At 36.3% G+C, this 22,988-nt stretch overlaps 1 protein-coding gene across 45 annotated transcripts in view; it reads left to right on the plus strand.

The window, feature by feature from the left end:
* The window catches only part of GPHN (gephyrin), a 567,426-nt gene that overhangs the window by 301,746 nt on the left and 242,692 nt on the right, over nucleotides 1-22,988 (plus strand). For 44 of the 45 annotated variants that reach the window (NM_001243302.1, XM_084966151.1, XM_084966156.1 and 41 more), the window contains 1 exon segment: nucleotides 19,891-19,957. In NM_001243302.1, coding sequence (NP_001230231.1) covers nucleotides 19,891-19,957 — 67 coding nt within the window. 45 annotated transcript variants of the gene reach the window in all.

Consider the following 22,988-nt stretch of genomic DNA (forward strand, 5'->3'; position numbering starts at 1 on the left):
CCTTTTTCATAGATTAACTGACTGTAGGTGCCTGGGTTTAATTCTGGACTTTCTATCCTGTTTCATTTGTCTATATTTCTCTCTTTGTGCCAGTACCATACAGTTTTGATGACTGTAGCTTTGTAGTATAGTCTGAAGTCAGGGAGCCTCGTTCCACCAGTCCATTTTTCTTTCTCAGGATGGCTTTGGCTATTCTGGGTGTTTTGTGCTTCCAAATAAACTTTGGAATATCTTGTTCAAGTTCTGTGAAAAAAATGTCCTTGGTAATTTGATAGGGATTGCTTTGAATCAGTAGATTTCCTTGGGTAGTATAGTCATTTTGATAATACTGATTCTTCCAATCCAAGAGTATGGTATGTCTTTCCATCTGTTTGTGTCATCTTTGATTTCTTTTATCAGCATCTTATAGTTTTAAGAATACATGTCTTTTGTCTGTTTAGGTAGGTTTATTACTAAGTATTTTATTCTTTTTGATGCTGTGGTAAATGGGATTGTTTCCCTAATTTCTATTTGTTAGTATATAGAAATGCAGTCAAATTCTGTGTCCCAGAGTTCTCTTAGACTGTCTTCATTTCTTTTCAATCTTTTTTCTCTTTTCTGTTCTACATCAGTGATTTCCACTAGTCTGTCCTCCACCTCGCTTGCTCATTCTTCTGCCTCCTATATTTTGCTGTTGGTTGCTTCTAGTGAATTTTTATTTCAGTTATTGTATTTTGCATCTCTGCTTGCTTAATCCTGAAATCTTGTATTTCTTTGTGCAGTGTTTCTTGTAATTTATCAGTCTTTGCCTCCAGTTTATTTCCAGTGTTTTGAATCATCAGCCTAAAGTCTTTTTCGTGTAGGTTGATAATCTCCAGATCACTTAGATGTTTTTCTGTTTTGCCTTTTTTCCCCCCCTTGCTCCCTTATCTGAGTCATAATTCTCTGCCTTTTCATTTTGTACAGATTTTTGGTGCGGTCTCCTTTTTGCAGACAATAGAGTTGTAGCTCTCTTGCTTCTGATGTCCAGCCCCCCTTGTAGCTGAAGTTGGTACGAAGACTTGCTTTCTAGTTAGCCTTTCCAGATTGGCTTCTCTCACTTAGTAATATGATCTAAAACTCTTCCATGTCTTTTCATATCTTGATAGCTCATTTCTTTTTTAGCACGGAAAATATTCCATTTTCTTGATGTGCCACCATTTATCCATTCACTTACCAAAGGACATATTGGTTGTTTCTAAGTTTTAGCAGTTATGAATAAAGTGGGAATAAACTTTTGCATGTAGGTTTTTGTGTGGCTATAAGTGTTCAGCAACTTTGGGTAAATATCAAGGAGCATAGTTACTGGATTTTATGGTAAGAACATGTTTAGTTTTCTAAGAAACTATCAAAGTGGCTGTACTATTGTACATTCCTACCTACAACAAATGAGAGTCCCTGTTGCTCTATATTCTTATCAGAATGATGTTGTCAATGTTACGAGTTTTGGCCCTCTAATAGGTGTGTAGTGGTGTCTCATTATCGTTTTAACTTTTATTCCCCTGATAACACATGATGTTCAGCCTTTCATATGCTTTTCATATGTCCGTGTATCTTTTTGGTGAGGTGTCTGTTAAGGTCTTGGGCCCATTTGTTAATCAGGTTGTTGGTTTTTTATTATTGAATTTTTAACGTTATTTATATATTTTGATTACTTATTCCTCTTATGGTGTATTTCTTGCAAACATTTTCTCCCCGTCCATGGAAAAAAGGCATTATTTGTAAAAAGTCATTGTACCCAAGTCATCTATGTTTTCTCCTGTGTTATCTTCTAGTAGTTTTATAATTTTATGTTTAACATTTTATTCTGTGGCCTATATTAAGTTAATTTTTGCAAAGAGGGAAAGTCTGTTTAGGTGCATTTTTTGGTTAAGCATGGAGATCCAGGTTTTCTAGTACTGATTATATTTGCAGATATTGAAAAACGTTTTGGTATAACAGTCCATATATATACATGATTGTTTTAAATTGCTGTCTTCTTAATTTCAAATAGAGCATTTATGCTCTCTGTCTCTTAAAGTTACTGATTTAGGTATCATATTGGTGTGTGGATGATTTTCTGCCTTTACTGTATATTTGCCTTTTCCAGTGAACTTTCCAATTTCATATTTTTCCTGTTTCTAGGTGTGTCTTTTTGTTTTGCTTTGTTTTGTTTTGTTTACCCTTAGAGAAGTTTCTTTAGTATTTGTTGTAAAACTGGTTTGGTGTTGCTAAATTCTCTTAGCTTTTGCTTGTCTGTAAAGCTTTTGATCTTCATCGAATCTGAATGACAGCCTTATTGGGTAGAGTATTGGTTGTAGGTTTTTTTCTCTTGCATCACTTTAAATATATCATGCTACTCCTTTCTGGCCTGTAGCATTTCTGCTTAAAAATCAGCTGATAACATTATGAGGATTCCCTTGTGTGTTATTTGTTATTTTTCCCTTTTTGATTTTAATATTTTCTCTTTTTGATTTTTGTCAATTTGATTATTATGTGTCTCATCATTTTCCTCCTTCGGTTAATCTTGTATGGGACTCTCTGCACTTCCTGGACTTGGCTGACTGTTTCCTTTCCCATGTTAAAGAAGTTTTCAACAATTATCTCTTTAAATATCTTTGAGGCCCTTTTTTCTCTCTATTCTGTTCTGGGCACCCTCTGACACAAATGGTGGTATGTTCTACATTACCCCAGAGGTCACTTGAACTCTCCTCATTTCTTTTCATTATTTTTTCTTTATTCTGTTCTATAGCAGTGATTTTCACTACACTGTCTTACAGCTCATTCATCCATTCTTCTGGTTCATTTATTCTGCTATTGAATCCTCCTATTGTGTTTTTCTTTCTTTCTTTCTTTCTTTTTTTTTTTTTGGTCTTTTTGTCTTTTTAGTGCGGCACCCATGGCATATGGAGGTTCCCAGGCTAAGGGTCAAATCAGAGCTGAGGCTGCCCACCTACACCATAACCACAGCAATGTGGGCTCCAAGCCACATCTGCAACCTATGCCATGGATCACAGCAGTGCCAGATCCTTAACCCACTGAGTGAGGTCAGGGATTAAACCCACATCCTCATGGATGCTAGTTGGGTTCATTAACCACTGAGTCACTATAGGAACTCCCATATTGTATTTTTCATTTCAGTTCTTATATTCTTCAACTCTTTGGTTGTTCTTTATATTTTATCTTTGTTTAAAATTTCTTTTAACTTCTCACTGTGTAAATCCATTCTTTTCCTGAGTTCTTGGATCATCTTTACAATCATTCTGAACTCTTTCTCAGGTAGATAACGTATCTCTGTGTTACTTAATTGTCCTTCTGGGGTTTTATCTTATTCCTTCACCTCAAACATATTCCTCTGCCATTTCATTTTGTCTAAATTTCTATTTATATTTTTACATATACGGAAAGTAATGTTTCTCCATATTGAAGGAGTGGCACTCCATAAGGGATTTCCTATGTGTTCCAGAAGAATGCTCCCTGCTTTCGCCTAAGGGCCACTGACCAGCTGTTCCCAGGGTCGGTTTTGATCTGCCTTTGCACAGTCATTTTCATAGGCTGCCAGATCATAGTTTCTGGTTCCAATTTCTGTTCCATGGTGAATGCAGCTGACCTAAAGGTTTGTGCAGGCTTCCTGGTGGGAGAGGCCTGTGCCCCCTGGTGTGCTGAGCTTGCTCTTGGCCTTCTGTTAGACAAGGTCCATGTCAGGGGGCGTATCCAGAAGTGGCTTTGGGCTCAGTAAGTCTTTAGGCAGCTTCTCTCCTTATTTTTTTATTTTTTTTTTATTTTTTTTAGGGCTGCATATGGAAGTTCCCAGGCTAAAGGTTGAATTGGAGCTACAGCTACCAGCCTATACCACAGTCATGGTAACGTGGGATCCAAGCCATATGAAACCTATGCCACGGCTCATGGCAATGCTGGATCCTTAACTCACCAAGCAAGGCCAAGGACCGAATCTGGGTCCTCCTGGATCCTAGTTGGATTCGTTACTGCTGAGTCACGATGGGAACTTCAGCCTCTATCCTTATTGATGGTGCTTTCTTCACACCCTGTTGGTTGTTTGGCCTGGGGAATCCCGGCACTGGAGCCTATAAGCCATTGAATGTGGCCAGGTCTTGGGGTTAATGAATCAGGCAAGGCATCTTCCTCTAGCAGGAGTTCTAGAATAGATGAATGCTTTCTAATATGCCTCCACAAGCTTTTATGACCCCAGAGAAAGCCAAAACTATCCCCTGTTCCCCACATAAGACCTTCTAAGACCAGCAATTTAGTCTAGCCAACTTGATCATATTGTCACTGCTCTTGCCCTGGGTCTTGGAGTGTATGAGATCTTGTATGCACCCTTCAAGAGTCAAATCTGTTTCCATCAGTCCCATGTAGCTCCTTCAGTCAAGTCCCACTGGCCTTCAAAGCCAAATGCTGTGGAGGCACCTCTTCTCTATGCCAGACCCTAGGCTGGGGAACCTGACATGGAGCTTGGAGGTCTTACTCTTGTGGGAGAACTTCTGAGAGGTATTTATTCTCATTTATAGATCACACCCCTAGGGTTGCATACAATTTCATTATATTTTGTAAGTGCACCCCTCCTACTATCTTATCATGGTTCCTTCCTTATATCTTTGAATGTAGAGTATCTTTTTTTGGTAGGTTCCAGTCTTTTTCATCAATAGTTATTTAGCAGTTATTTGTGATTTTGGTTTGCTCATTAGGAGGTAAACAACAATTCCTTCTACTCTGCCATCTTTTGTCCAAAGCAATTGACTTTTGTATATTAAATTTGTTTCTGACAACCTTGCTGTAATCAATTATTAGTTCAAGAAATGTCATTTAAGGAGTTCCCGTCATGGCTCAGTGGTTAACGAATCCGACTTGGAACCATGAGGTTTCGGGTTCGATCCCTGCCCTCGCTCAGTGGGTTAAGGATCCGGCGTTGCCATGAGCTGTGGTGAAGGTCACAGACGCGGCTCGGATCCCGTGTTGCTGTGGCTCTGGTGTAGGCCGGCAGATACAGCTCCGATTGGACCCCTAGCCTCGGAATCTCCATATGCTGTGGGAGCAGCCCTAGAAAAGGCAAAAAGACAAAAAAAAAAAAAGAAAGAAAGAAAAAAGAAAGAAATGTCACTTAATCTACAGGCATTTTGTGTTTCTTTTATCCTCTTGTTACTGATTTCTGGTTTTCTAGTTTAATTCCATTGTGGTCTGATAGAAGATATTATATAATTTCTATTCTTTTTCATTTGTAAGATGTGTCTTCTGGCCCGAATTGTGGTCTGTCATGGTAATGTCCCATGTGAGCTTGAGAAGAATGTGTATTCTGTCATTGTTGGATGAAGTTACTATACATGTTGGTTATACTCTGTTGATTGATAATGTTGTTGAGTTCAACTATGTCCTTACTGGTTTTCCCTAAGTTGTATCTGTCCATTTCTAACAGAAGTACGTTTAAGTGTCTAACTATAATAGTGGAATTGTATATTTCTCTTTGAAGTTTTTGAGTTTTCCCTCATGTATTTTGACACTCTGTTATTAGATCCATACACACTAAAGATCATTATATCTTCTTGGAGAATCAGCCCCTTCATCATTGTGTAATGTCCTTCTTTTTTACATTTCTTTTTTTTTTTTTTTTTTTTTTTTTATTTTCCCACTGTACAGCAAGGGGGTCAGGTTATCCTTACATGTATACATGTAATGTCCTTCTTTATCCCTATTATCTTTCCTGGCTTTGAAGTCTATCTGAAATTAATATAGCTACTTGTGCTTTCTTGATTAATGTTAGCATGATATAATTTTCTGCATCCATTTACTTTTTTTCTTTTTTATCTTTTTAGGGCTGCACCCGTGGCGTATGGAGGTTCCCAGACTAGGGGTAGAATCAGAGCCTTAGCCACTGGCTTACACCACAGACACAACTACACCAAATCCAAGCCACATCTGCAGCCTTCACCACAGCTTCCAGCAATGCTGGATCCTTAACACACTGTGCAAGACCAGGGATCGAACCTGCATCCACATGGAGACCAGTCAGGTTCTTAACCCACTGGGCCACAACAGAAACACCATATGTCCATTTACTTCTATATGTATCTTTATATTTTAAATAGATTTCTTGTCCACAACTTATAATTTAATCATGTTTTCAATCATCTCTGACAATTTTTGTTTTTTAATTGGTGTATTTAGACCATTGATATTCATATATTTCCCACATTTGTTACTCCTTTTTTTTTTTTTGCCCTGTATTGTTCCTCTTTTTATATTCCACTCTTTTTCCTGCCATTTGTGGTTGTAGTTGAGGCTTTTATAAGATTCCATTTTTTTCTTCTTTCTTAACATAAATGTGTTCATTTAAATTAGAACTAAAAGGCAACTAATATCTGTCATAGTTGACAGTAATTTATATGTGAAAAACTAGAAAGTTTTTGTGTATATACTTTATGGGGCTGTTGTATGTGAAATATAAAAATTTATACTTATGTATGTAAAAGATATATGTTAGGAAAACACATGATATATAACAAACACTTGTTAAGTATTAGATGTTAAATTATTCACAAGTCTTCTCAATCTCATTGCCATATTACTAATAGCAAAAGAGAAAATCAGACTCTATTCCCTTTACTCCCCACAAAAAAAAAAAAAAAAAAAAACAGTAGAAAAGAAAGTGGGAGTCATAAAAGCATTCACCAAGGTCAGGAGAACAATGCATATACAAAATGAGAATTTCAACAAATAGAGAATACAAGAAATCACAAACTTGAAGAAAACAGTAACTGAATTGAAAATTCTGAGAGAGATTGAACAGCACAAGGTACTGAAAAAGATATATCACAGAACATGTACCAAAAATCTTTCAACCTGTATTTACTATTTTCTATCATCAGACTTCCTATTCTTTATATCTTTTATTATTCCCTTTCACTTTATATTTTACTATTATTCCTCAAACTGTGCTTAAGAAAATTGAACAGAATTCATCAATGTTCCCAATACCTGAAGAACATATTGTAGATATTTATAATGAATATATGACTTCCAATGTCTCATCCCAAAGTACTTTCTAAGAGGAAAAAAAAAAGGTCATGTATTAATTAAGTATCCATTTTGTACTATACTGTACATTATGTATCCACTGTACTTTACATTATATGTTAAGTATTGTATTAATGTCTACAACAACTCAGATTTGAAAACTGCATTGAAAAGGCTCCATAACTAACTAATACACTGATAGCAAGTAGTAATAACAGAATTCAGAAATTGTTTATCACAGTAGTTCTCAGGTTTTGCTATGGAACAGAATCAACTAGAGAGCTTGGTAACATATTAAGTGCTGGATCTCACTCCATATGTTTTGATTCAGTAGATCAGTCACAGTGAGGAAAGTAGAAGTGCAGTGTGGGAGATTTTACATTTCTAACAAATTCCAAATGTTGCATATGTTGCTGGTGCAAAGACCACACATTGAAAACTTTTAATCTATCAGTCTGCAGCATCTTTCCACTGGTATATCTTATCTCACATCACTCTTCTAAGTACAGTGTGGTCTCACTAGGGGAAGATTTAATATACCCAAAATGTATTTGGTGCTTTTTTTTTATCTCTGTGCTTTAACATTCTTTATCCCTCTCCACCTCAACTGTCCTCTTTTTCTTACCTTTCCACCACTTTCCGACCTGTTGAAATATTTTCCTTTATACACACCAATGCTATCTCTTCCATAGAGACTAACTTCATACCCTTGACTAGAAGTTTACTGCTTTTATTTTGAACTCATGATATTTAATGATAATTTGTGTCATTACCTGCTATCTTGTAGTTGTTTATTTATATGCTTTAATGACCTATAATACATTTGTAAACTCCATAAGGAATTGGGTTGCATTTATCTCAGAATATGTAGTGGACATCTTTAGTTTAATAAGTTTTGGAATATGCTAAGACTTGTGTTTGCATTTGTGTTTTGTGCTTGATGCTTATGTTTTTTAAGATTATTAAATGAAAATTGTGTTTGTAAAAACACTTTATTAACCAAAAAGACTTACATAAATGTAAAGTACTTTCTTCTTGCAATAACTCTGGACAGTCAAGAGATGAAAAATCACAGCTGTAGATTAATCTTTAAACATTCAGACCAGGGAACTAACAAAGACTTTTTCATAAAATTCTTCCAATCTAATCTTCTGACAAAATAAAATGCAAAAGAGATCAAGTGGAAAAAATCAGATATAATTTCTCATGTCTGTATACTAAAGCTTTAAATTATTGTGTACACATACACACAGATGCAAAGAACACACACAGAGAGAAATAATGGTTTTAGATATTTTAACTATTACATAGAGACAGAACTGATGGAAGTTTATCTGTAGCTTTATTAACACTGCTATTAGATAGCAACCTAGAGCAGATGAAGTATTATTGGAGATATAATTTAAAGTATTGACTGAATTTTAACTTGCCACTAACCTTGTGGAGGAGAGAGTTAAAACTTTGAACATTCTTGGAAACATCCATGGAACATAGTTATATACTTTTTTTTTTTTTTTTGTCTTTTTGCCCTTTCTAGGGCTGCTCCTATGGCACATGGAGATTCCCAGGCTAGGGGTCTAATCGGAGCTGTAGCCACCAGCCTACGCCACAGCCTCAGCAATGCAGGATCCAAGCCTCATCTGCAGCCTACACCACAGCTCACAGCAACGTCGGATCCTCAACCCACTGAACAAGGCCAGGGATCGAACCCACAACCTCATGGTTCCTAGTCGGATTCATTAACCACTGCACCACGACAGGAACTCCTAGAGTTATATTCTTGAAAAATAGATTCCAAATTCTGTAATGCTTGATAAATTAAAAATATTTATAGACCCCACATCATTTTCTTATTTTTAACTTTATTTTTTATTACTCATTGAATGTATTACATTTATAGTTGTATGATGATCATCACAACCCAATTTTATAGGATTTCCATCCCACAACCCCAGCACATTCCCCCACACCACAACCTGTCTCCTTTAGAAACCATAAGTTTTTCAAGTCTGTGAGTCAGTATCTGTTCTGCAAAGAAGTTCATTGTGTCCTTTTTTCAGATTCCACATGTCAGTGGAAAGCATTTGATGTTGGTGTCTCATTGTATGGCTGACTTCACTTAGCATGATAATTTCTAGGTCTATCCATGTTGCTAAAAATGGCAGTATTTAAAAAAAAAAAAAGGCAGTATTTCATTCCTTTTGATGGCTGAGTAATATTCCATTGTGTATATGTACCACATCTTCTTCATCCACTCCTCTGTCGATGGACATTGAGGTTGTTTCCATGTCTTGGCTATTGAATAGAGTGCAGCAATGAACATCAGAGTACATGTGTCTTTGTGAGTCATGGTTTTCTCTGGATAGATGCCCAGGAATGGGATTGCTGGATCAAATGGTAGTTCTATTTTGAGTTTTCTGAGGAATCTCCTTGCTGTTTTCCACAGTAGTTGCACCAATTTACAATCCCACCAATGGTGTAATAGGATTCCCTTTTCTCCACACCCTCTCCAGCATTTATTGCCTATAGACTTTTTGATTTCAGCCATTCTGGCTGGTGTAAGGTGGTACCTCATAGTGGTTTTGATTTGCATTTCTCTAATGATGAGTGATGTTGAACATCTTTTCATGTGGTTTTTGGCCATCCATATGTCTCTTTTGGAGAATCCCACATCATTTTCAATAAGGTTAAATCTATGGCAATTATACTTGGAAAAGGAAACTACATGAACACTGATAGGGTAAACATGCAGTATAAAATTACAAAGATCCCCAAAGCATGTAGCCATCAAATTCTCCATACCTATCAGATGAAACATCAGAAAAATATATTAATAAAACAGAGATATGTGGTTTACCAATGTGAAAAAATGTTCAAAATACTGGTCATAAAAGTGCTCACCAAGGTCTGGAGAACAAATGCATGTACAAAATGAGAATTTCAACAAAGAGAGAATACAAGAAATCACAAACTTGAAGAATATAATAGCTGAATTGAAAATTCTGATAGGGATTGAACAACACTAGGTAAAGCAGGAGAATTGATCAGGAAATTTTAAGATAGGGCAATGGAATTCATCCATACAGAGAAACAAAAAGAAAAAGAATGAAGATAGATTCAGGAAATTACAGGACACATCAAACAGAACAATATTCACATTGTTATAATCCCAGAAAAAGTAAAAGGAAGGGAGATAAACTTATTTGAAGAAATAATTAATGGCTAAAAATATCTCTAACCTGAGAAACAGACATCCAGATCCAGGAAACCCAGAGAGTTCCAATAAAGATGACACACACAGAAAGACACATCATAATTACATTGTCCAAAGTTAAAGACAAGGAGGGAATCTTAAAAGCAGGAAGAGAAAAACAACTTTTTATATGCAAGAGACCTTTCATAATCCCTTCAGTAGATTTTTCAGCAGTAACTTTGCAGACCATAAGGGAGTAGCAAGATGTATTTTAAATGCTGAAGGGAAAAATGCTGTCTACAAAGAGTGCTTTACCCAAGAAAGTTGTCCTTCAGGGTTGAAAAGAGAGGAAGAAATTGCCAACCACACAAAAACTGAAGGAGTTCAACACCACTAGACTGGCCTTATAAAAAAAGTTAAAGGTATTTCTTTAAGCTTAAATGAAAGAGTACTAACAAGAAAACATGAAAGTGTAAATATCACTGGTAAGGTAAATATATAGTTAAATTTAGAATAATCTAAAGTTGTAAAGGTGATGTTTTGACCACTGGTAAACCTAGGGTAAAAGGTAAAATACAAAAGTAGTGAAAGAATAACAATAAGACAGTGAACACGCAACTTAAAAAGATGGAAATTGCAACATCAAAAACATAAAACATAGTGGACAGAGTAAAGAGCTTTAGAATATGTTTGAATATGTTTGAATTTAAGTCACTATCAGCTTAAAAGACACCTACAAATGACAGATGTTCTGCATAAACCTCATGGTAAAAAAGCAAAAACCTATGATATATATACAAAATTCAAAGAGAAAGGAATCTAAGCACACCACTAAAAAAAAAAAAAAAAAAAAAAAAAAAATCATGAATTCCCAAAGCAAGGGAGGAAGAAAAGAAGAAAGTAGCAAGGAAATTATAAAACAGAAAGAAAACAGTGAACAAAATGGCAGTAAGTCCATGCTTATCAATAAAAACTTTTTTTTTTTGTCTTTTTCTTTTTTTAGGGCCGCACCAGCGGCAACTGGAGGTTCCCAGGCTAGGGGTCTAATCGGAGCTGTAGCTGCCAGCTTATGCCAGAGCCACAGCAACGCCAGATTTGAGCCTTGTCTGTGACCTACACCATAGCTCATGGTGACGCCAGATCCTTAACCCACTGAACGAGGCCAGGGATCGAACCCTAAACCTCATGGTTCCCAGTCGGATTCGTTTCCACTGTGCCATGACATGAACTCCCATCAATAATCACTTTAAATGTAAATGAATGAATTCTTCAATCAAAACAGAGTGGCTGGATGGATTTAAAATTTTAAAAAAACACTATATGCTGCTAAAATAACTTCTGACATGTGGGCACATACACACTGAAAATAAAAGAATGGCAAAAGATATTCTATGCAAATGAAAAACAAAAGAAAACTAGTATAGCTATAAGTGTATCAGACAAAATAAACTTCAAGAAAAAGATTGTAGTAAGAGACAAAGGTCACTGTATAATAATAGAGTTGATCCAAAGAGGATGTTACATTTGTAAGTATTTATGCACCCAACATTAGGAGCACCTAAGTATATAAAGCCAGTGATAAAAGAACAGAAGGGAAAAATACACAGCAATATAATAATTGTAGATTTCAATACTCACTTTCATCAATGGATAGATGAAAAATAGCAGAAAAATAGCAAGAAACATTGGACTTAAATGACACTTCAGATCAGATGACCTTAAAAGACATTTGCAAAACATTTCATGCAAAAGCAACAGAATTCACATTCTTCTTAAATGTACATAGAACATTCTCTAGAATAGATCATGTGTTGAGCCACAATAGAAGTCTTAAAATTTAGGAAAATTAAAATCGTATTAAGCATCTTTCCTGACTATAATAGTATGAAACTAGGAATCAATTACAAGAAGAAAATTGGAAAATTCACAAATATTCAAATTTCTGAGATTCAGCAGCATGCTACTGGGTAATCAATGAGTCAAAGAAGAAATCAAAAAATATCTTGAGACAAGGCAAAAAGAAATACAGCATACCAGAACTTTAAGACAAAAGCAGTTCTAAGAGGGAAGTTCAGAGCAATAAATGCCTCCATTAAGAAACAAGAAAGTGGGGAGTTCCCGTCGTGGCGCAGTGGTTAACGAATCTGACTAGGAACCATGAGGTTGCGGGTTCGGTCCCTGCCCTTGCTCAGTGGGTTAACGATCGGGCGTTGCCGTGAGCTGTGGTGTAGGTTGCAGACGCGGCTCGGATCCTGCGTTGCTGTGGCTCTGGTGTAGGCCGGTGGCTACAGCTCCGATTGGACCCCTAGCCTGGGAACCTCCATATGCCTCGGGAGCGGCCCAAGAAATAGCAACAACAACAACAAAAGACAAAAGACAAAAAAAAAAAAAAAAAAAAAAAAGAAACAAGAAAGTGGAGTTCCCTTCGTGGCTCAGTGGTCAACAAATCCAACTAGGAACCATGAGGTTGCGGGTTCGATCCCTGGCCTTGCTCAGTGGGCTAAGGATCCGGCATTGCTGTGAGCTGTGGTGTAGGTTGCAGATGCGGCTCGGATCCCGCGTTGCTCTGGCTGTGGCGTAGGCCAGCGGCTACAGCTCCGATTAGACCCCTAGCCTGGGAACCTCCATATGCCACAGGAGCAGCCCTAGAAAAGGCAAAAAGCCAAAAAACAAACAAACAAAAAAACAAGAAAGAGCTCAAAGAAATAACCTAACATTGCACTCCAAAGATTTTTTTTTTTTTTTTTTTTTGCTCTTTTTGGGACCACACCCAAGGCATATGTTCCTAGGCTTGGGGTCAAATCAGAGCTACAGCTGCTGGACTATGCCACAGCCAAAGCAGCTCAGGATCCGAGCCACGTCTGTGACCTACAGCACAGCTCATGGCAACTCCAGATCCTTAACCCACTGAGGGAGTCCAGGGATCAAACCAGCAACGTCATGGTTCCTAGTTGGATTTGTTTCCACTGAGCCATGATGGGAACTCCCAAAGAATTTTTTAAAAAAGGAAAAAGAACTAAGCTTATAGTGGAAACAAGGAAATAAAATCCAGAGTCGAAAAAAGTAGAGACTAAAAAGAACAAAACTAAAACTTGGTTCTTTGGAAAGATAAAATAGACAAGCCTTTGGCTAGACTTACCAGGAAATGAGAATTCAAATAAATAAAATTAGAGATGAAAGAAGAGGAATTCCCGTCATGGCGCAGTGGTTATCGAATCTGACTAGGAACCATAAGGTGGCAGGTTTTATCCCTGTCCTTAATCAGTGGGTTAAGGATCTGGCATTGCCGTGAGCTGTGGTGTGGGTTACAGACTCAGCTTGGATCCCACGTTGCTGTGGCTCTGGCGTAGGCCGGCGGCTACAGCTCCGATTAGACCCCTAGCCTGGGAATCTCCACATGCTGCAGGAGCAGCCATAGAAAAAGCAAAAAGACAAAAAAATAAAAATAAATAAATAAATAAAAAGAAATGAAAGAAGAGACATTACAACTGATACTACAAAACTCCAAAAAAACATAAACAATTACTGCATACAACAATACACCAACAAATTTGTCAACCTAGAAGATATAGAAAAGTTCCCAACATCCACAGTTCAGTGTGATAGACCACATTAATAAAATGAAGGATAAAAATCATATGATCTCAATAGATGCAGAAAAAACATCTGACAAAGTCGAACATCTATTCATAATGAAAACTCTCAGCAAAGTCGGTATAGTGAGAACATACCTCAGTATAATATGGGCCATATATGAAAAACCCCCACAAGTAACATATTCAATGATGTAAAACAAAAGTTTTCCTCTAAGATCAGGATCAAGGCACAGATATCTACTTTTGCCATTTTTCTTCAACATAGTAATTGAAGCCCTAGCCAAAGCAAGTAAACAAGGAAAAGAAATGTCTCCCAAATCAGAAAGGAAGAAGTAGAATTATCTCTCTTTGCAGATGACATAGTATATGTAGTAAACCCTACAGAGTTCACCAAAAAAAAAAATCTAGTTAAGTGAACTTGGGTGATACAAAATCAATATATAAAAATCAGTTACATTTCTGTGCAGTAATAAGTTATCAGGAAGTGAAGAAAACAATCCTATTTACAATTGCATCAAAAAGAATAAAATGTCTAGAAATATGTTTAATTGTCAAAGACCTGTACACTGAAAACTATAAAACATTGATGAATTGAAGAATTCCCCCAAAATGGACACATCATTCAGATAGAAAGTCAAAAAGGAAACATATTCCCTAAATGAAATATTAGATTAATGGATTTATGAGATTTATACAGAGTATTTCATTCAAATGAAGCAGGCTACATTTACTTCTCAAATGCACATGGAACATTCTCAAGGATAAACCATATGTTGGAACACAAAAGAAGTCTTCATAAATTTAAATATTGAAATCCTAATGGGCATCTTTTCACCACCATGCATAATACTAGCCATCAACCAAAAGAAGAAAACTAGAAAAATCACAAATACGTGGAGGGTAAACAACATGCTACTGACCAACTATTGGGTCAATGAATAAATCAAAGGAGAAGTTTTTTAAAAAACCCTTAAGACAAATAAAAATGAAAATGACAATATATAAAAATCTGTGGGATATAGCAAAAGCAGTACTTAGTGGGAGGTTTACCAAAATATAGGCCTACCTTAAGAAACAAGCAATATCTCAAACAATCTAACCTTACACCTAAAGAAACTAGGGAATAATTAGAACAAAATGTAAAATCTGTAGAAGGAAGGAAATAAAAATCAGAGCAGAAATAAATGAAATAGAGACTAAAAAGACAATAGAAAAAGTCAGTGAAACTAAGAGCTTGTTATTTGAAAAGGTAAACAAAATTGACAAACATTTAGCTAGACTTGCTAGGAAAAAAGAAAAGAGAAGATGTAGATAAATAATATTAGAAATGAAGAGAAATTACAACAAATATCACAGAAATACAAAGGTTCATAAGAAAATACTGTGAATAACTATATACTAACAAATTGTACAACTGAAAAGAAATGGATGAATTCTTAGAATCCTACATTCAAGACTGAAACATAAGAAATGGAATATTTGAAAAGACCTATCACCAGTAGGGAGATGGAAACAGAAATCAAAAACCTCCCAAGAAACAATGTCCAGGACCAGACAACTAAAATGGTGAATGTTACCAAGCATTTAAATAATGCCAATTCTCTTCCAAACACCAGAAGAGAAGGAAACACTTCATAACTCTTTTTATGAGGCCAACATTACCCTGATATCAAAACTAGACAAGGAAACACATAAGAATATTACAGGCCGGTATGTCTGATGAACATAGATGCAAAAATTCTCAGGAAACTTTGGCAAACTGAATATGACAATATGTTAAAAAGGATCAAAGCCTATGATCAAATGGGATGTATTGCAGGGGTGTAAGGATGGTTCAGTATCCACAAATAAATCAATGTAATATAACACACTAGTAAAAAAAAAAAATGAAAGATAAAAATCTTGATTGTATCAGTAGCTTCAAAAGCAGAAAGTATTTGACAAGAGTCACCACCTTATGATGATTAAAAAAAAAAAAAAAAAAAAAAAAAAAAAAAAAAAAAAACCTCTTGGTAAAATGTACCTGAAAGGCATGTATATCAACATTGTAAAAGCTGTATGTGATAAACCCACAGCTGTGGTGTAACACTGAAAGTTTTTTCCTAAGATCAGAACCAAGACAAGGATACGCACTCTTGCCAGTGTTGTTCAACATAGCACTCAAGTCCTAGCTTGAGCAATTACGTAAGAAAAAGAAATGAGAAATACTGGAGTTTCCGTCATGGCTCAGTGGTTAACAAATCCGACTAGGAACCACGAGGTTGGGGTTCGATCCCTGGCCTTGCTCAGTGGGTTAAGAATCCAGCGTTGCCGTGAGCTGTGGTGTAGATTGCAGACGCGGCTCAGATCCCACGTTGCTCTGGCTGTGGCGTAGACCGGTGGCTACAGCTCTGATTAGATCCCTAGCCTGGGAACCTCCATATGCCATGGGAGCAGTCCTAGAAAAGGCAAAAAAGCAAAAAGACAAAAATAACTAAATAAATAAAAAATAAAAGAAATACAAATTGGAAAGGGAGAAGTAAAACTGTCTCCCTTTGTGGATAACATGATTTTATGTATAGAAAACCTTTAAGACCCCACCAAAAAACTAATAGAACTAGTAAATGAATGTAGTGAAGTTGTAGAATATAAAATCAATATAGAAAAAACTGTTGCATTTCTATACACTAAGCAAGTGCTAGCATAAAGAGAAATTAATGAAACAATTTCTTTTACAATCACAATAAAAAGAATAAAATATCTAGGAATAAATTTATCCAAGCAGGTGAAAACTATAAGATGTTGTTTAAAGAAATTGAATGAGATGCGAAGAAATGGAGTAATATTCCATGCTTATGAGTTGCAAAATTAACATTGTTAAAATATCCGCATTACCTAAGTCAACCTACGGATTCAGTGGAATTCCCATCAAAATACCAATGACACATTTCATAGAAATAGAACAAAAAAATCCTACAACTTATATAGTACTGCAAAAGACCCTGGATAGCCAAAGTAATCTTGAGAAAAATGATCAAGCTGGAGGTATCACATTTAGTGATTTCAAATTGTACTACGAATCTATAATAATCAAAGTAGCATGGTAGTTATAAAAAAACAGACATAATTCAATGGAACAGAATTGAGAGCCCAGAAATAAAATGATACATTACATGGACAGTTAACTTATAGAAAAGGAGTAAAGAACATACAATGGCGAAAGGAAAATCTCTTCAGTAAAACTGGACAGCCATATGCAAAAGAGCGAAACTCGACCCTATCTTAAACTATAGACAAAAATTAACTCAAAATAGATTAAAGACTTGAATGTGAGACCTAAAATCATGAAACTCCTAAAAGGAAGCATAGGCAGTATACTTTTTGATGTCAGTCTTAGCAATAATATCATTCTGAATATATATCCTCAAATAGGAGAAACAAAAGCAAAATTAAACAAATTGGACTACATTAAAAAAAAAAAAAAAAACTCTGTACAGCAAAGGAAACCATTAACAAAATGAAAATACAACCTACCAAATGACAGCAGATATACCATATGTCCAAAAAGGGGTTAACGTCAAAATACCTTAAGAATTCACCAACAATTTTTTGTATTTTAATTGGCAGGGGATCTGAATGGATGTTTTTCCAAAGAAAACATTCAGATGGCCAGCAGGCACATTCAAAGATGTTCAACATCACTAATTAGGGAAATATTACTCAAAACCATGAAGAGATATCACCTCACATCCATTAGAACAGTTGTTATCAGTAACAAGAAGTAACAGGTGTTGCAGAGAATGTGGAGAAAAGGGAACCCTCATACACTGTTGTTTGGAATGTAAGTTGGTGCAGCCACTATGGAAAATAGTATAGAGGTTCCTAAAAAAACATTAAAAACAGAACTACCATATGATCCAGCACTTTGACTTTTGGTTATTTTTCCAGAGGAAACAGAATCTCAAAAAGATATCTGCACCTCCATATTTAATGCAACATTATTTACAATAGCCAAGGCATGGAAACAACCTAAGTGTCCATTGATGGGTGAATGGATAAAGAAAATTATATGTGTATATATAAACAGAATATTATTCAGTCCTAAAAAAGAAGAAGACCTTGCTATTTGTGACATGAATGGATCTTGAGTGCATTATGCTAAGTGAAATAGATCAGATAGAAAAAGACAAATACTATATGATCTCACTTAAATGTATAATCTAAAAATAACTCACATCTACAGAGACGATAAATGGTTGCCAGAGGTAGGGGTTGGTAAGTGAACAAAATGGGTGAAGGTGGTCAAAAAGCACAAACTTCCACTTACAAATCCTGGATATATAATGTTGATTTAGTTGATAATACTTGATTATAGCTGATAATACTATAATTATATAACTGAAAGTTTCTAAGAAAGTATACTAAGCATTCCCATCACAAGATCTATGTACTATGTGTGGTGATGGATATTAACTAAACTTACTGTGATAATCACTTCAAGTATATTCATATATCAAATCATGTTGTACATCCAAAATTAATAAAATGTTGTAAAGTTCCCATTGTGCTTCAGTGGTAACAAACCCGACTAGTATCCATGAGGACGCAGGTTCAGTCCCTGTCCCCACTCAGAGGGTTAAGGATCCAGCATTACCATTAACTATGGTGTAGGTTGCAGATGCTGCTCAGATCCTCCGTTGCTGTGGGTTAGGCTGGCCAATGCAGCTCCAATTCGACCCTTAGCCTGAGAACCTCTATATGTGGCACTAAAAAAAAGAAAAAAAGCGTGCATAAGTACATAAATAAATAAAATGTCATTTGTCAATTATATCTCACTTTAAAAAAAATTGTATGGAAAGTTTTAAATTTTATGAACTTTATGAATAGGACCAGAAAAATAAAATAATGGAATTTTAGGTTATTTTATAAGAGTTAAAGTAGTTAAAGAAGAAAATCAGTTCCTGTATACTGCAGTGGGTTAAGGATCCCTCACTGCCACTGCTGTGGCACAGGTCACATCTGTGGCACATGTTGCAACTGCCATGTGTTTTTGATTCCTAGCCCAGGAAATTCCACAAGCCACGAGTGCAACCAAAAAAAGAAGAATCTCAACTAGAAGTTTTAAGAAAACATTATGTATCTCACAATCTTGGTTGTAAAATTTTAGAAGCTGACTAATCTAGTCCTTTAGTTTTCAAGTGATGAAGATGATATGTTATCAGATCCAAGTAACAGACAGATATTGGCAAAGCATGATTCATATTCTCATATAAAATCCGGACCTTCAACTCTTGATTCCAGTTTTCCATGCTTTTCCACTTTTTTGGTTTCTTATCTAACCACTTGATTTAAAAATGTCCTGAAAATTTACAGTGATCTCTGAAAGACCTTTCTACTTTAAATTGACTGTACTCTCAATGGATCTGTTGACAGCTGTTCTCTCTAAATTCTTTCCACTGCTGTTGATTTATGAGAGACATGTCTTACTTTAAAACTTAGAGATTTCCTGAGAAGCAAGAGTTTAAACGTCTCTCAATTCATGAATGCTTAGATGTTAGACTTTTGAACGTAGATATTATTATGCTAGTCACTTTTAATACACTATCTCATCTAACTGTTAGAATAGTAAGAGATAGCAAGTAGCAGAAGTTAGAGAAAAAAGATGAATTGGCCCTTACTTCTTTCATGTTCTCATCCACCACACTAACCATTATTGTATTTTTTATTTTTAATTTTTTATTATAGTTGATTTACAGCATTATATTTCTGCTGTACAGCATAGTGACCCAGTTATACATTTATATACATTCTTTTCTTCACATTATCCTCCATCATGTTACTTTACAAGTGATTGGATATATAGTTCCCTGTGCTATATAGCAGAATCTGATTGTTTATCCTAACCATTATTGTAAAAAGCTCGGCCAGAGTGAGTGCCCAATTTGTATAAAAATGGGTGAGTCTTTAGGTGTAACAATTTTATTCCTAAAACAGTTGTTCACATGTAAAGTACAATGATTGATCTTTGTTGTTGAATGTATTCAAACCAACCATTTATTCTAATTTAGCATTCATCCGGTTTCTCTTTCCTTCCAGGCCTGTATGTGGAATCAGAGGGAAAACTCTCATAATTAACTTGCCAGGTAGCAAGAAAGGATCTCAGGTGAGCAGTCTTGAGATTTATATGGTTTAGTGTAAGAAATTTTGGCCAGCTATGAAAGTTTGCCAATCAAAAAGTTGGAGCACTCCATAAGACTACCCTCACTTCTGACACCAGTTGCATTTCAGTGCATTCTCAAATCAACCCTCAGTTTTAATAATTCACAAGAAAAACTAAGAGAACTTATTGAAAGACTTATATACTTATGGTTATGGTTTATTACAGGGAAAGCATACAGATTAAAATCAACCAAGCAAAGAGGTACCTAAGACAGAGTTAAGGAGAGGTACCTAATGGAGAGCTTCTCTTATCTTGGAGTCAAAAACACATTACTCCAAGGGCATCAGTGTGTAACACAGGGATTATTGCTTATGGGGGAAGCTCTAAACCCTTGGAATCCTAAACCCTTGGAGTTTTTATTGAGGCATATCACATCCTGTCCCTGTGTCTGACCTTTAATCTCTAGCCCTTCCCAGAGGCTAGACTAATACCTGCAGTCTCCAACACTTTCCCAAGGCAAAACTGATACCACATTTCACAAAGCCCTTTGCATAAATCACACCATTAGACTGTCTGGTGGCCAAACAAAAGACATTCCTATCACCTGCTTGTAGCTGAGGGCAGAGGCCAAACTCTTTGGTTAAGGTTCATTCTTTACATAAGCTACCCGCTGGCCTCTGGTCTAGGCTCTCTTAACAAAAACAATCATATTTGTCTGACTGGGCATCTATATTTAATACAGCTTTTATATTACAGACACAACAAAATTAGCACTGTGAATGTGCTTAAGATTTAGAGGAGCCAGTGTAGGATAGGGAGAGATTTAGAGAAACAGTAATTCATCCTCTAAAGCCATTACACAAATTTTCATATTTTTGTACTAATTTTCCACCTTGATCTTCTATTATTGGTACCCTGTGATTTCTATTTGCCATAGAAATTAGCTGTCTTGCTCAGGTCAGTCATTTCCCATTGATACTACATTTTGAGGAGGCTCTAACTCATATATCAGGAACTCATTACCATCAATATCAGCATTATAATCTTACTAACTTACTAATACATTGCCTGTATTATAAATATCATAGTAAAGTAGTAGATAGAACCTGAAAAATAAGTCAGGAGATACTGGCACATTACTGAAATCCTACACAGACATTAACAGTTAGCCTAGTTGTCATCATATCACATGATCAAAATGTGTCCCAGAGCAATGTTCCTCAGGTTTACAGACTTATCAGTTTCCAAAAGCAGGAGCAGTCTCAGCAACATATGGCATTTCATTTTCTGGCATCTGCTACACTGAGCCAAGAAACAGTGTCATCTCTTGTTCTAAGCTTCTCTTGAGGCACCAATATAATACTGTATTTCTCTTGTAGCATAACCCATTTACTCATTCCTTTACCTTCAACCATCATTCCTCCTTCTCCATTGATACTCAGATGTTTCCTTTGAAAATCTTTGAATGAGACAGTTGGTTTGGCCACTGGGCTGGCCCATATTGCCATCAATAATATTAGTTTAGCAAGTACTTCCCACTCAGTCCATCCCATTAATATAAAGTAAAGTTACATAGGTATAGTGATAGTGGCAGTCTGAAACACTAGGCTATATAACTGCATTTACTGCCAACCTCAACATGACCAGATGGAATAAGACAGAATCTATCCCATCCTTAGGAATTCTAACATAAAGGTATACAATTATAGTTATACTTTCTACTAAGAATCATCCTGCTTCTGGCACCCACAGTTTCATCCTTGGTCCTAGAATCACTACATTAGGTAGCAAAAAAAAAAAAAAAAAAAAAAAAAAAAAAAAAAAAAGTTGAGGTGATGTGGTATAAAGAAAAAAAGTATTTTCATACCAGCATCTTTTTCCATCTCCTCTTCCCAGAAAAGTAGAGAAATCTGGGGGGAACTTTTACCTGGACTCTGCAATGTTGAGTGTGATCACACATTAATGAAGGCTTTAAGCCTTTATCTCCTCCAATTTTAGACAACAAATTTTCAGTTGCCCATTTTAATTTTCTATCATATCATTGCTCTGAAGATAAAAAGTGTATTCCTTGGTTTAAAGAAATGTGTTTCTCCTCTCATTGATACAATATCTTTTGTTCTGTTCCTTTTATAGTACACTGAGCATTTGCATCACTATTAGTTAAGCAAAGCTCATTCCATAGTAAGTGTCTGTTCCTGTTAGGACCCATTTGTGGCCTCCAGGGACTACCAGCAGCAGCCTAACCTGCCAGCTGTGTGCATGACCTTCCCCCTGTGGATCTGCTGCATAGTCCTCTGCCGTTTCTGTCTATTTAGCAGACAGAACAATTCTTAGTGACATTTTATGCCTCAGAGAATATAAGAATATATCTAGATTCAACTGCATTGCTGCATCCCCTCAGTGTCCACTTATCTCATGGGCCCAGGTGGCCATATCAAGCAAGTATAGCAGGATATCTACTCGCCAGTACCTATCAACTTCCATTTCTGGAAGGGAGTTCTTGTGATGGGCATTAACATAATCTGCTTTAATATACCCCTTACAGTCTCAGAGTAATTTCTATAAGGCCATGCCTCGTATATGTGTCCCTTTAATACACCATTTTTCCATTGCCCGTCTGCCTGTCCAGTCCATATGACCAAGCCATATGGACACTTCCCATGAATCAGTAAAAACCCAAACATAGCAGCAAACATGCAGTTCAGCCCATCGAGCTGATTTGTTTTTACCTTCTTCAATCAGAGTGGCGGCCTTCCAAACAGGATGCTGTCCCTTCACCTTGGAATTGCCATCCATAAACCAAGCAGCTCTTTGTTGATCAATAGAAAGCTGTATATAGGGCACCGCCCAAGTGGCCCAAGTGGCCATAGGATCCAGCAGCTCCTCAGGTGGTTCCGAAGTCGGCCCTAGGTGAAAAGAGGCTGCCTGCTCGTGAGTACCTCCTTGCATTCTCCTGGTAGCATGATTCTATATATGCACCGTTTCCATTTTATTATGGAACTCTCCTGGGCATTGCCTTCCCCATTAGAGTGTT

Source organism: Sus scrofa, chromosome 7, assembly GCF_054392235.1.
Source record: "Sus scrofa isolate SSC_HxYL_T2T_F1_AM1 chromosome 7, Sscrofa_HxYL_maternal_Yorkshire_Landrace_v2.0, whole genome shotgun sequence".
Taxonomy (NCBI): Eukaryota; Metazoa; Chordata; class Mammalia; order Artiodactyla; family Suidae; genus Sus; species Sus scrofa.